Source organism: Lolium rigidum, chromosome 5 (genome assembly GCF_022539505.1).
Source record: "Lolium rigidum isolate FL_2022 chromosome 5, APGP_CSIRO_Lrig_0.1, whole genome shotgun sequence".
In the NCBI taxonomy this organism is placed as follows: Eukaryota; Viridiplantae; Streptophyta; class Magnoliopsida; order Poales; family Poaceae; genus Lolium; species Lolium rigidum.
This window is the reverse complement of record NC_061512.1, coordinates 183,485,726-183,500,303: the sequence shown is the minus strand read 5'-3', so window position 1 is coordinate 183,500,303 and position 14,578 is coordinate 183,485,726. Positions and strand designations below refer to the sequence as shown.

Here is a 14,578-nt window from a genome sequence, read left to right as displayed (position 1 = left end):
CACTCAGTCAGGTTCTATCAAGTCCGTTGATATCCAGAAGAAAAAAGATATAGCTGACTTCCCCAGAGCCATTACAGATCTCATGGTTAACGCGAAATGTACGACGCTAGAATCACTAGACGGCATTGGTGATTAGTCCTAGATGAGTAGAACCCTTGCAATGGAACCTCCACCATAATCACATACCATGGTTCCATTGCCCACCACATAGTCATATTCATAATTAGAAAAGTAACATTTTATTTTCAGTGCAGGAATGATAAGTATAGTACTTTGCGAGTAAATTGATAGAAAATAATCAATATGACATGAGAAAGAGTGAACTTGCCCGGTGACTGCGAGATAATGCAGTTCGATGGTTTAGATGGAACCTGGACCACGGGTTTTGAAAAGAAGCATCATTGTCCGATAAGGAGAATGTCAAATGATGCATGCATGGGTGCATTATTTTATTTTGAATCCCTTTCCCCGGAGTACCTATTAAGATTTGAATGATTTAGGTTTGATTTGAATATTTATGCCATAGGCAGTAATTTATAATTACTTTATATCCTTTAATAAAATTTTCCTTTAAAAGAAAAGGATTTAAGAATAATAGAATTTTCCTTTTGAAAAATATTTATTTCAAGGAAAGAATTTGAAATAATAGAGTTTTTCCCCTTTTGGAATATTTATTATAAAAGAAAGGCTTCAGAATAATAGAATATTTCCTTTTTGGAAAATATTTATCCTTTAAAAGAAAAGGTTTGGAATAATAGAATTTTCTTTTGAAAATATTTGATAAACAAATATTTAAATTCATTTTGGAATTTTCCTTGATTCTTGTATCCAAGAAAAATTTCAAATTTCAGATTCCAAGTTTATAATTAAACTCAAAGCTTTCAAAATTTGAACTTGTATTGTTTCTTTCTTTTCTTATTTTATTCTTGTTAAGAATTATTTTTAATATACTATTCCAATATTTCTTGAATTTTTAGAGTTGTTTGGAATTTATTTGCAATTTTTATAGTGTAGGATTTGAATTCAAATTTGAATTGAATTAAAACCTAGGGCAAATGACCAAAATACCCCCTGGGTCCCATTGGTCAGCCCATGAGGGTCGAACCGAACCAGTTCGGTCCAAACTGATCGAGTTGGCCCCCTCACTCTCTCTCTCTCTCTCTCTCTCTCTCTCTCTCTCTCTCGCTCGACCTAACCCTAACCCTAGACGCTCTGGCGATTAGTGGTGATGGCGCCGCCGCCTCTGTCGCCACCACGCTCCGGCTCACTCCGGCCATCCCCAGCCACGCCACCGGTCGCGTTCGAACCCCCGCGTGATGATCTATCAATCTATCTGTGTGGTTTCGCCAGCTGCTTCCTCCTTCTCCAGATCTCCTCCGTGCAGGATCTGGAGACGAATCGCCTCCGGCGAGCTGCAGTCATCGTCGTCGATGCTCGCGTGTGCCTGGGACTGACCTGGTGAGGATGATGTTGTTGCATCGCGTGTGCCGTAATCCCCAGGGTGACGTGCTGGTGGTTGGGTTCGTCGGCGTAACGTCGGCGTCTACCCTGGACTTGCAGCTGTTGCGGCCGCACAGGCACTGCCTCGCCATGCCGCAGCCTCTGCTTCTAGGCGCAAGTACGGTTCTCCTTCTTCCTCATCCATCTCCTCTCCTCTCTGTGCGCCTCCATGATTCTGTTGTTCCTCTTCTTCTCTCCTTGCTTCCCGATGATCATAGGATCATGCAGGAACGTCTCTATTGCTGCCTTGTGCATCCTTTCCTTCCTCTATGTATGCTCTGGCCGGCCACCCAAGCCATTACTGGCCACTAGCTAATTGTATATTGTTGATGTGCTGCATGGCTATTGCTATGCTATCCTGATGCAATGCTTAGGCTTACTGGTGCAATCCTTGTACTTGTCTAGGTCTACTGCTGCTTAGTTGCCTACTGGTGGTTCTTGCTGTCAGCAATGGCTAATATATTGACACTTGTGATGCCTGTGGTGCTCTCCTGTGAATTGCACATGATCTAATTGATCCATTTGATCAATATATGCTAGTGGCTAGGTTACATGTTCAATTCTTGGCTAAATTTGTATACTTGCCCTAGCTACTGCAGTGGTTTAAGCTTGCTCTAGCTGCTCCTCATATGTTGGTGAGCTGTTGTTGCTGTCCATAGCACATTGAACATGATTCAATGGCTAGGATGCATTTGGTAATCCTATTGGTTGCCGATGCTATTGCTCGTCAATTGATGGATTATATTGTATTCATGTCTTGATGAATTATTTGTATATGAACTGCTTATGCAGTGTTGATTATATGCATGGATTTGTATGAAATGATATCTCCAATGTCAATTGGAAGATAAACAAAGTCTGAATCCATCCTGGATGACGATGACTTATAAATTTGATTACTGGCTGGCTTGTGGTTGATGTGACCACACTAGCCTTGCTACTGCTTGGGTTCCTCTCACTATTGGATCATTTCTTGTTGGGTAAACTCATTGTTTCTTGCACAGTAGGGTATCATAGTTCATATGAATACCACTGTGACTGCCTGTGAAGAAAATATGCATAATTTGATGGTTTAATTGGCTAGGAATTGCTAGATGGTCTCTGTAGCCTCTAGTATCTATGTACTACTCTACTGGTTTGCTATCTGTGCATCTATACTTATCTATTTGCACAAGAATAGCCTCTGGATGGTATTTGGATCTAGCTGCTCACTTTCTGCCAGCAATCCTTGGTCAAAACCAAGTGATGTTATCCCCTCATGAGCATCTGCTCATGCTTATGCTTTGTATCATGATAAGAGATGGATTGGATCCATTGGATACACTCCAGGTATCAGTTATACCTTGCTCCAGCTCCTAGATGGTCATGTTTGGTTGCTGTTGAGCTTTGCTTGATGGTTTTTGTTGCTTGTCCTTCTCCTCCTAGCTCCTGGATGATCTTGCTTATGTTCCCATGTCTATGGCTGGTTTTGGTTGGTTGGTTTGGAGAGCTGGATGATTTCTATGGTTTTATTTGGTTTGGTGTTCTTGAGCAAGAATAGATATGAACTTGCTACTGTTCACTGCTAGCTGCTGGTTGATGTCTATCTGGTCGACTGTTTTGATCTCTCCAGCTGGTTCTGCCTATTTATACATTCTGGTGGTTCATCCTTGCATTGACACACGGACCTGTGCACTTAGGTGACTATGCCTTGGTGGCCTGGCTGTTGAGCATGCACAACAGCTCGTGAGCTGTGTGTGCTTGGGATGGGAACTTGAGCCAATCATTGCTCAAACTCTGGTCTGCTGGTGCCTATTTGCAGGTTTTGGACATTGGCATGGTTTTGGACATGGTTTTGGACATTGGCAAGTGGCATGGTTTTTGATATACTGGCTAGTTTCATTGTATTTGCAGGTTTCAAGCTCAATTTGATCCAGGGACAAAGAAATCAAGACTAGTAGTTTAGGATTTTTGTTTATAGGTCAATAATCTTCTTTTATTTTCTTTATTATTTTGCACATTCTTGTATATTGAATATTGTAAAGACAATGTAATTGTGTGTGTATAATCAATAAAGCTCAAGGTGTTGTCTATGAGCTTTTATGTAAACTTAATATTCACTGATGAATTATTTGTGTAAGTGTGATGTGGTTTTAAATTATGAATTCATAATTCATTTATATGTTGATTACTTAATACTTCTTTTATTTGACTTTAAATTTGAAATGTCAAATCAAATATCCTCCCAACACTCTAAGTTTTAAAAGAGGTCAGGTCGAAATTCATAACACTCACATTGCTCTAACCCTAATAGCAACGAGAGACAAACCTCGATCCCTCTTAGGTTTTATGCAATAAGGCGCGAAAATTTCCCCCGTTTTGCGATAAAATGCATATCCCATTTCTAAATCTACCATTTGTTGGTCTTATATTCTGGGATATTACACTTTCCTTGAAACACATCGGCAAATTAAGAATGCTAGTTTCCATGTCCAACTCGTTTATGACATGAAAATGCACCACTGATATGACCGTCGCCTTTGATCGTACCATTTCACTCATTTATGTGTGAGATGTATCATTGTTGAGACATTTGTTTATTTATTTAATTGTTCGAAAATTATTATATTTGGTTGAGATATTTTTTGATTTGTTCTAGTATTCATCTATTGTAATAATTTGGATATTTATTTGATTAGTTATGATCGACTGGTGCATGTTTATGTTTATACCATGTTGCATATAACTATATGAAAAATCTAACTTTTATAGGTTTGGAAATCGTTGGCGCAGAACAGAGCCCAGAACAGAGCCCGTACTGTAAGCGGCTAACGAGTCGGGTCCATGTCTACCGGGTTTAGTTCTGTAAGGGCATCTCCAACCGGGCGACCCAAACGGACGCGCTGGGCCGTCCGTTTTGGGCCGTTTGCGTGCCCGAGCGGACGCGCGGACGGAGCCCCGCGTCCGCGCGTCCGTTTGGGTCGCGTGCTGCGCCCAACGCAGCGGCCACCCATTTGGCCATTTGGCCATTTGGCCTATTTCTTTGGAAAATAGGTCCTCTGGCCACAGATTCACTTTCATATATAATAATATCTCGTAAACATAAAATAATATATAGTAAACATAAAATATTATCAAATACCATAAAATATTATCAAATGTACCATGATAAATCAAATAAAATGTGTCATAGTTTGAGAAAAATATAAAAATTACAATTGAGATTGTCTAACTCAATTTGGGCGCTCGAGGATCTCCTTCGTCTCTTCTCGAACCAAGCTCTCTTTACCTCGCTCATGTTGGTCAAGTCGGCGTTCATGATGAGGTTGTCCTCGGCTTGGCGTTTGAGCTCAACTTCCTTCGCCTTCGGCTCCACCTCTTTGGCCCTTGCCATTGCTATGAGCTCAAGTTCTCTCTCTTTGAGCTCAAGTTCTTTAGCTTTGGTCTTCGCCTTGACCTCTTCAATCTCAAGCTTCTTCTCGCTGGACATCAAAGAATTTCTTCCCTGTCCTCTTCTTTCTCCCGGCGCCTCCTCTCATCCCTCTTGTCCGTGGACACCTCTCTGTCGGCATGCATCTCCTTCAAAGTGCCATACAATAGCATGGACGACGCATCACGCTTCATGTCGGCTTTGGTTGCCTTGTGGCCGCGTGGACGACTTGCACGAGAAGCGGAGCTGCCGCAAGGCTGCCCACCATCAAGGTCAATGACCGTGGCATCTTTGGCGGGATTGTTGCCGATCAAGGTCGCCATGTAGCCCTCGTACCCCTCCTGGAACTTGGGGGTGCCGTGGAGTTCCTTCCAACAATGAGGGAAGGCAAAGGTCTTCTCTCCATTGTTGGCTTTGTAGAATTCCAAAGGTCGCCACACCTAGAGCAAAGCGAGACAACAACGATAAATATATGTGCAAACATCGGATGAATAAGTTGAGGTTATGAATCATACCAAGTCCTTCACACCCATGCCACTAACGGGGACCCGCCTCGCATGCTCATACGCCGCCTGGAACTTGTTGCATTCCGTTTGAATTGCTCCCCACCTCTTTTGGAGCGATACTTCGCTGCGGTCGCTCTCAAATGGCTCCTGTCCATATTTGCGATGTTCATGGAAGTATTCATAGATCCGGCGCCAGAATGCGGACCCCTTACGCTCGGCACCCGTCAACGCATCTTGCCCGATGGTCAACCATCCATCGACGAGCACCTTGTCCTCCTTCTCCGTGTAGTTGGCGGTTCGTTTGCTTACCCGGCGACCTCGAGCTTGTGCAGCTGCGGCTTGTGTGAGGCCCTCACCGAACAACGGCTCCTCCTCAATGTTTATGCTGCCGGGACAGGCAGTTGTGCCCTCCTGTGTGTCAATGGGAGGTGGCTGGGGAGCCTGCTTGTGTCGAAGGATATGGAAGGGTCGTCGGCATTGTCCGCGCGAAAGACGGAGGGGCTCGCACGGCGGACGGTGACTCGCGCGCGCGGCCGACATATCGTCGAACGGGTTGCGTGCACCGGACGTCGCAGCCGCTCCCGGTGTTCTTCGGGCCTTTGGAGTTCGCCGGCGCACGGTTCAGGTCAATGGACGAAGGTGACGGCCCCGTCATGGACTCGCCCACCTCCGGTGACCCATCCCGTGGACCGGTACGCCCGCCGCCCATGCGCCCCCATTTCGTGCCCAAATAGGGCGATCGGTGGGGCGATTGACCTTGGAGGAAGGGGCCGGGTCACGGAGGAGGCCGAGCTCCCCACCGAGGCCGCGCCGGTGCCGGGGATGATCATGTGCTGGCCGAGCGCCGGGTGGCCGTAAAATAGCATGGCCTCGCTCGCTCTTGAAGGAGACTGCTCTTCGCCTCCGTGCGGAGTTGGAGAAGCCTGCTCGCCGCCCGTCGCCGCTCCTGCGCTCGGCAGCGGTTTCCCTCTTCCCGTTGGTCCAGCGCCCTGCGCCGGTCGGCCCTCTTCCTCGCTCTCGAGCTTCCTCTCGCTCCGGGGTGAGCTCGGCCTTCGCCTTCTTCGTCGGCGGCCCGGGGGGGAGCTCGGCCACCGCCAGTTCAGGAGCCGCCTCCACGGCAGGAGCGGCAACGGCCGCGGGTGCCTCCTCTTCGATGGTGGCGGTGGTGTCGGTGGCGGTGGCGGCGGCGGTCGCTTCGTCGGCCATCTCTAGGTTTTGGGAGTACAGCTGGAGTGTTTTCTGCTTTGGGAGGCGGACGAGCGGGCCAGGGGCGGACAAGGGAGGACGCGAGCGACCAGCCTTTCGCGTCCGCGGCCACGCAAACTCGTCCAAGATTTGGGCCGGGTTTGGGTCGTCCCGGACGCCGCGGCCATCCGTTTTAGGGATGGGTCCGCGCGCTGGGCCGCGGTTTTGTCCGTTTCGACCCATCCGGACGCGCGGGCGCGGGATGGGTCGCCCGGTTGGAGATGCCCTAAGGTTCTTCTCGGGCAGTTTTTTTTCTCCATACAGTTTTTTGTTTGTTTCTTTCGTCTTCGTCTCTCTCCCAAATCGAGCCACCGCTCATCGTCTCTCCCGAGGGAGGACTAAGCACTGTGGTAAGCGATCGCGAGGGGGACTTAGTGGGCGGAGGCGGCGGCACGGGGCATGGCGGAGGCGGCGGCACGGGGCATGGCGGCGTCGTCTTATTCGTCGTCGTCGGCGACGGCGCCCGGGGGCGGCAGCGCGTCTGCCGGGCTCAAGACCTACTTCAAGACGCCCGAGGGGAGGTACACGCTGCAGTGCGAGAAGGCGCACTCCGCCGCGGTCCTTCACTACAACCACGGCGGGAAGACCGTCTCGCAGGTACCAGTCGGCACCGTTGCGCGAACTGCGGGGATCTAGGTTGGAATTCGGGGTGGGGAATTGGGGTTGCTATCGTCGACTATCTCGGCGGGTTTGTAGTTTTATTGATATTTCGATTGGTGTTGGTTTGGTGTTTAAATGAAATCGGATTGTGTTAGGTGCTCCATTGCTAGGTCTTCGATCAGCGTTAGTTCCCCGCTACACCTTCTGCTCATGCTGTTGGCTTATAGCTAGAGATGTTATCATGAACGCTTCGTTGCTATGTTGGAATCTCAATTAGTTCCAGTGTCGGTTTCAGCTATCTCTTTTGTGCAGTACTGTAATTGACTAATTTTAGTCGTCTTACTTCTCACTTATATAGTTTATTATGTTGGTGCTATTACTTCACATTGTTGTTATTTATAGTAATGTCTTATGCCTTCATTGGCCAAACTGGATTGCATATTGTGCAGTTATGGAGTCTTGTTTTGTAGTGCTGTAAAAAAATGTTTAGTTATTGATTTGGGCTGTGGCAGTTGACGGTGGCATACCTGAAGGAGAGGTCGACTGGCCAAGGCTCCGCACCATCAACACCAAGCTCCAGCAGTGGGATGCGATCGGCGGCAGCAAGGCTGCTGGGCACCGGGAATGGTGGCCGGGCACTTAGCTTTGTTGGGGGCAATGGTGTTAGTCGGGCTGTGTCAGCTGGAAGCCGTATTGGAGGAAGCCTTGGTACTTCTACAAGCCTTGGCGGATCGCAAGCTGTACCAAACTATGATGGCAAGGGTGCATACATCATCTTCAACTCTGCTGATACACTATTCATCAGTGACCTAAATTCCCAGGACAAGGTCTTTAATTTTTTTTACTGGGTGCATGCTAAAGCGAAGTTTTACGATTGGTTCTGACCAGCTGGTTACTTTTACTAGGATCCTGTAAAGTGCATGCATTTTACCAACTCGAACCCATTGTACCACGCATTCGACTCGGAGGCCAAGGAGGGGCATGACTTGATAATTGGGATGGGATCAGGGGATGGTTAGTGCAGTATTTGTCAGCTTGATTTTCCACTCCAAAATGGACTTTGCATAATAATAATAGGTTTTATTGCACCTCCATTATGCAGTCTATTCAATGTCGCTGAGGCAACAGTTACAAGAACCTGGGAGGAAGCCTGTTGCAGCCCAACACTATAATAAGGGTGATAAAGATGGAATGAACATAAGCAGGCATGTTTTATTTTTCAATACCCATTCATGCCATCCATGTCATATATGACACTTTCTGATTTGAATCAGTATCTCCTCTGAAAACCGTCATCTTGCTTGTTTGTTTCACTATCTTGTGATTTAACATGTAAGATGTCATCAAGTATGTGTAGATACAGATACATCACTCTGGTATAATGTGATGACACGAGAACCCATAATTTTTTTCAATTTGGTCACATCGCTTTTAAGTATCAGATAGATGGGAATTCTTTTTTTTTGGAGTTAGCAAAGTTATCTTCCCTCACAAGGACTCCCAAAGCATTGAATGAATTTAAAACACGATAGAGTCTGGTTGGGACATTGAAACACATCAACACTTGAGCAATATTTGACTCCAGCAATCTATGGTAAGGCAATGGTCTATATTCTGGAGACAGAAGAACAACCTGATTTCCTTGTATGTTCATCACCTGGTGTCCCTTGGCGTATAATTTTCTACTTGTTGCCCTGGAGCTGTATTTCTCTTAAATCAGATTTTAGTGCATTATTTTGACGGGGTAGGTGGCTTCTAACTTGAGTCGGCATGACTGTATTATAAGCAGAACACTGCTAGGATATTGGTTCTTGAAGATGCTTATCCGCACTTATTATTTTAGTTAATTCTCCTATTGACTTCTCAATACTTATGTTTGCAGCCGTTGCACGTCTGTTGCGTGGGTTCCGGAACATGAAGGCATTTTCGTTGTTAGCCATTCTGATGGAAATTTGTATGTGTATGATAAAGTGAGCAATGATCGCAATGGAATTTCGCATTTATAAATATTCGGGTTGATGTTTGAACTGATGTATGTTCTTTACATTCAGTCCAAAGATGGAAGCACTGAGTGTACATTTCCAGCTATAAAGGATCCAGCTCAGTTGATGGTTTCACATGCAAAGTCGAGTAAGGTATTTTAGGCATTTCAGTATTGGTTCCTTAAGGCACATTATTTTGCTCAAGTTAGTTGATTTATTTGAAGGAAAGAAACTTTGTTGCATTGAAACTGTGGTTTGGCCATCTTATTACATACAGTATAGTTTGTCGACATTAGTCTATCATTGTTAACATCAAACATATCTTGATGCAATGAGCATCCTTGTTCTTTCTTACACAAAATACGGAGGTAGAAATGCAAATGGCTAAACAGTGATACTACCAGTATAAATTCGCCAAAAACCCTGTGCAGACAAATCTGAAATTAAGAAGAGAGTTCACAATTAAAAATGGCTTATAAGAGTCTGATTACCAATGTATGCTTAAGTGCAAAGAGTAGACATGCTAATTTAGTCCTTCGTTTTTCTTTATTCTTGCATTTAAGATGCTGGATGTGGAATAACAAAATGGAATCAGCTAGCTGTCTCCCCTTGCTAGTCTCAACCTGCGAACAGTGTTAATAGTTTTTATCTCTAAGATCTACTTTTGTAATAAGAACTCTACTGCATAGGTGAGCAACATGAAGTAGTCTCGTTGACCTATGGTTTTTGATATCTTGCAAATGATTCTTGCTGCATAACATTTGTTAGATGAGTTTCTATCAAGCTCTCGGGCTTGTTTCTCTCTTAAAGAATCTGGAACCATGATTATCATTGAATATATCTAAAGGAAAATCATGATTGTGGTGGCGGAAAACAAAATGAATGCTCGATTAACTCCACATGCACGGTCTAGCACGACTATAGGGAGAAATTGGACAAGGTCCTCAGGTTCAGCATGGTCTTGGCCGCGAGACCACCGAATGGTGACACTGGCGGTATGAACCAGAGGTGTGTCCTCCAACGCTTAGGGAAGCGGCGACCCAGGGAGAGGAGAGAAACGGAAGAGCAGGGATACAGGCATTCCCAGGAGGTCGGGAATGGGGTGGATACGAGGCTGGATGCACTCGTCTCCAGCGATCTTGGTCGACCTGGGCACAGAGACGGGGGAGAGGGAGCAGGGACAGTAAAATTAGAAGATAGGATATATTAGGTACTTTTTTGCAAAAAAATTGTCTGAGTGGCACCAGTCAACATGCCACATGGGCAGGTCAAACCCTGTAAGACTTGAGGTGACACACTTAACAAACTTTTAGGACTCAGATATGCATTTTTGTTCAACTAGGACTAACTTGACACCCCTTCAATACTTTAAGGACCTCTGGTGTATTTTACTCTTGAATATATCTAAAGGAAAATTAGGTGCTGCCCAGGAGAGCCTACATCCAGAATAAGAGAAAGCGAACATTGTAATGTTCCAAGAAAACAAGATAAGTTTGTGGATGTAGTAGACACAAATATGTAAACATGTAGAATTTCAATCCCCAGTGTCGAAACTAAAAGAACTAGCAGTCAACCATGCTCTTCCATGATTTTAGATTTGGTTGGACATTTTATTATGAAATTTACGATTTTTTTTTTTTTTTTTTTTTTGCAAATTGGAAGGCCTGATCCCCAAACGCTAAATTACTGCTCTTATCTCAAAAACATTGCAGATCAACCCAATCGCTAGATGGCATGTTTGCGATGGTTCCATCAATGCAATTTCCTTTTCTCCAGACGGGGCATACTTAGCAACGGTTGGGCGAGATGGTACTTTCTTTATCCTAGACGTAGACTACAAATTTTGTACTCCTCCATTCTATATTGCTAGCTGGACTAACATCAATGAACCATGTGTAGGTTATTTGAGAGTGTTCGACTTTTCAAAGGAACAACTAATATTTGGTGGGAAAAGTTATTATGGTGCTCTTTTGTGTTGCACCTGGAGGTACATTAATTGAATGTACACTTTGAATGATTTGATATTTTCCGAACTTGATTGCCATGTTTTCTCCTAGTTAGTTCTATGGTTATATTATTTTCTGTTGGCTGCCCCCGGCTAGTTATTTTGTAGTTACGTTTATCCACGTTACTCTAAACTTTGTATATACTGACTTCTGTGTTGTATATACTGATGTCTGTGTGGAAGTGAAATTAGACCAATTGTATTGCTCTATTCCGTTGTCCGTGAGCTATGCATTGAAGTGTCTCTCTACCATCTTATGAGTTCTCTGATCTCTGATTTTTATATTCCATTTTCCACATTTCTATGGGTTTGTCAATTATGAGTATTTATTTTGGAGGATCAATGGAGAATGATGCAGAAATGAGTATGGCCCATTTTCTGACCTAATTTGACTGTGGTCTGCTTTTCCAGCTCAGATGGCAAATATCTATTGACAGGTGGCGAAGATGATCTTGTTCAGGTATGGAGCATGGACAACAGAAAGATTGTTGCATGGGGTGAAGGGCATAATTCTTGGGTATTACTTTGATTTCCTCTCAACTTTTTCAATGTCTTAATGTTTGCTTTCAAAAGTTGTTATTTGAGGACAGGGGTAATTCTTTTGTAAACAGGTTAGTGGAGTTGCTTTTGATCCATATTGGTCCCCACCAAATTCTGATGGAACAGAAGAAAATGTTGTGTATCGTTTTGGTTCTGTTGGTCAGGTATATGAATTTTATACAGCTGAATTATAGCTTGAACTTCTATGGGATATCCATTATATTGAAAATATTTACTACTCAATACTCATCGTTAATAAACAAAACCTATGCAGTCATGGCTTATCTTGTAACTTCTAGATACAAGCATAAGTGAAGTCTAGAAGTAACCTTAAAATACTTACCTTTTCATTTTGTTTCTTGCTCACTGGATTTTTTTGGGAGACCTTCAGTTAATGAACCGTTGGCATGTTCCTGCTGTTCTATGAAGCACCGATACGGTGAGATGGATACGACGATAAGGGGCTAATGAACTGTTGGCATGTTCCTGCTGTTCTATGAAGCTGCTATTCAGTGTTATTATGCTTATGGCAGCTGCAGGACATTAAACTGATCACACTACTTATGTAGTTAGATGCTTTTTTTCTTACTCTGACTTATGCCAATATTTCCTATGGATGTTGATGAACTTAACCATTTAATGTTATTTTACCTTATCATAATTTGTGTTTAGAAGATCTTTTGTTAGAATTAGGTGATCTGTTATCAATTCATGTCTTAGCATATGATTGATTATAACTATCCGATAAATAGGCCCAGTTTTCTTAGATTTGCTTTTTGCTGACATGATTTACTGCTGACATAAATTTCCACCATCTCATACTCTTAGGATACCCAATTGCTCCTGTGGGATTTGGCTATGGATGAGATTGTTGTCCCGCTACGCCATCCCTCAGGTGGTTCGCCAACATTTGGCAGTGGGAGCCCTTCTGCACACTGGGACAATGTATGCCCTCCAACAGGTGTTCTTCAACCGTCTCCAAGAATGCGACACGTGCCGAAGCTTTCACCCCTTATTGCCCATCGCGTACACACGGACCCCCTGTCTGGTCTGGCGTTCAGCACTGAAACAATCCTCACCATTTGTCGCGAGGGACTAGTCAAAATCTGGGCCAGACCTGGCCACAGTGAAAGCAATCAACGGTCGAATTCTTCTGAGTTAGCTTTAAGCCATACCGCTTCAAAGGATAGGGCAATCACATCATCGAATAAATCAAGCGGTTCCAGCTTCAAGCAACCTTCATCCCTTCTCCTGACATAGCCGTGTGTTTCTCTTCTGGGCATCTTTCCATTTGTTAACCTGGTTCATTCGTGGGCTCGGTTTCTTACTAACACAATGATTGATGAGACGGACTCAAAAGAGGCTGCTGGGGATGAAGGTGCAGTAATATAGCTGTAAATGTTCCTTGGTTACAGGTATACAGCAATGCTAGTGCTGCCACTTGTGTGGCACAAAAGAATAACAGAACAAGCCCCTGTACATATACATATAGTCCAAGTTAACTAATACAAGTTTAATGTTATATATTACCCAATTGTACCAAAAGACAATGGATGTCGCTGTTGGCTGCTGGTATCTTATGCTTTGTAACCTGGCATCGACTCCGTATCGTACATATTCTGAATATGCTAATTCTATTTAGCTATTGAATGTGCTGTAAATTTGTGAGCAAATGGATATACTTTGCCAGTCTGTACTGTAAGATCGAAGGATCGGTAGCATGTGTCTTCTTATAAAAAAGATGCAGAGTAAATTTATGGTTTTACAACTAAATAAATTGAAAAGCTGGGAGACTGAGTACTGTAGGACAACATTTTTGCTCAGAATATCAAATTAGCGACTGCCTTTTCTTTGGGTATAAAGTATTTTCCCAAGTATGTAAATGAAATATGATCGTATTGTTCAGACTTCAGTGATCAACCAAGGGGCTGGACTCATCACAGCTATTACCTCCGTTCTGAAATACAAGCCTTTCTAAGGCCTCGTTTGGTTACCACAAACCCGGCGGGATCCCGGCCTTTTCCCGGGGAGATTTTTCCCCTAGTCCGGAGGTCGGGAAATTAATCTCGGGAGTTTGCTCCTGTTTCTGCCTATTCCCGGCCGGGAATATTTTCCCGGGGAAGTTCGGCCCGAACAGCCAAACGAGGCCTAAAAGGGGTTATATTTTTGAATGGAGGTAAGTAGTAGGCTAGTGTCGCGTCTCTTACACTTCGATCTTTTCGCATCCATCAAGCCCTGCAACTTATTTTTTTTCTTTTGCATGATTAGGATCGGGGGCCGATACGCCCGGGAGACGAGTCCAAATCTTTGCGACTTCCATCGTCTCATCTTAATTTGGAAGCAACTGTGAATGTGTGTGAAGTTTTGTGTATACAGTGCTGTTTAGTATCGTCAATGAACTACAAGACTAGTATGATGACTACCGTCTCACTTCAGGGGAAGCATACTGAAACAATCATTCGCCCAAATTGGTTATGTAAGCTGATATGAACTTTTGACTTTTGAGTGTGGATTTATACTGTAAAATAGCTGGCTACCCACGGGCATGACTATGCATAGAGAACCAACAACTGGATATTCATAGTGAGCACAAGGTGGTAATACCGGTGCGTGAACCATCAATGGCGAAATACAAGGAATAAGGTAGCCCTCATCTGTAAAAATGTTGCAACGATTTTGAACATGTCCATGTAGTAAAAAAATATACGTATATAACATATCCCATTTGGTGCAGAAAATCTAAAAGAAAAATTGATTTCAAAATATTCAACATCAAAGTAAAAAAAGATGA

At 44.0% G+C, this 14,578-nt stretch overlaps 1 protein-coding gene across 1 annotated transcript; it reads left to right on the top strand.

Moving 5' to 3' along the window:
• The first annotated feature begins 7,059 nt into the window (after positions 1 to 7,059).
• LOC124656824 (dystrophia myotonica WD repeat-containing protein-like) lies at positions 7,060 to 13,362 on the top strand. Its single transcript, XM_047195498.1, has 11 exons — positions 7,060 to 7,257; positions 7,773 to 8,087; positions 8,166 to 8,274; positions 8,363 to 8,465; positions 9,143 to 9,230; positions 9,312 to 9,395; positions 10,955 to 11,051; positions 11,142 to 11,229; positions 11,659 to 11,764; positions 11,859 to 11,951; positions 12,616 to 13,362. The coding sequence occupies exons 1-11, from the start codon at positions 7,060 to 7,062 to the stop codon at positions 13,045 to 13,047; spliced, it is 1,713 nt and encodes a 570-aa protein (XP_047051454.1). The 3' UTR covers positions 13,048 to 13,362.
• Positions 13,363 to 14,578: the final 1,216 nt, after the last annotated feature.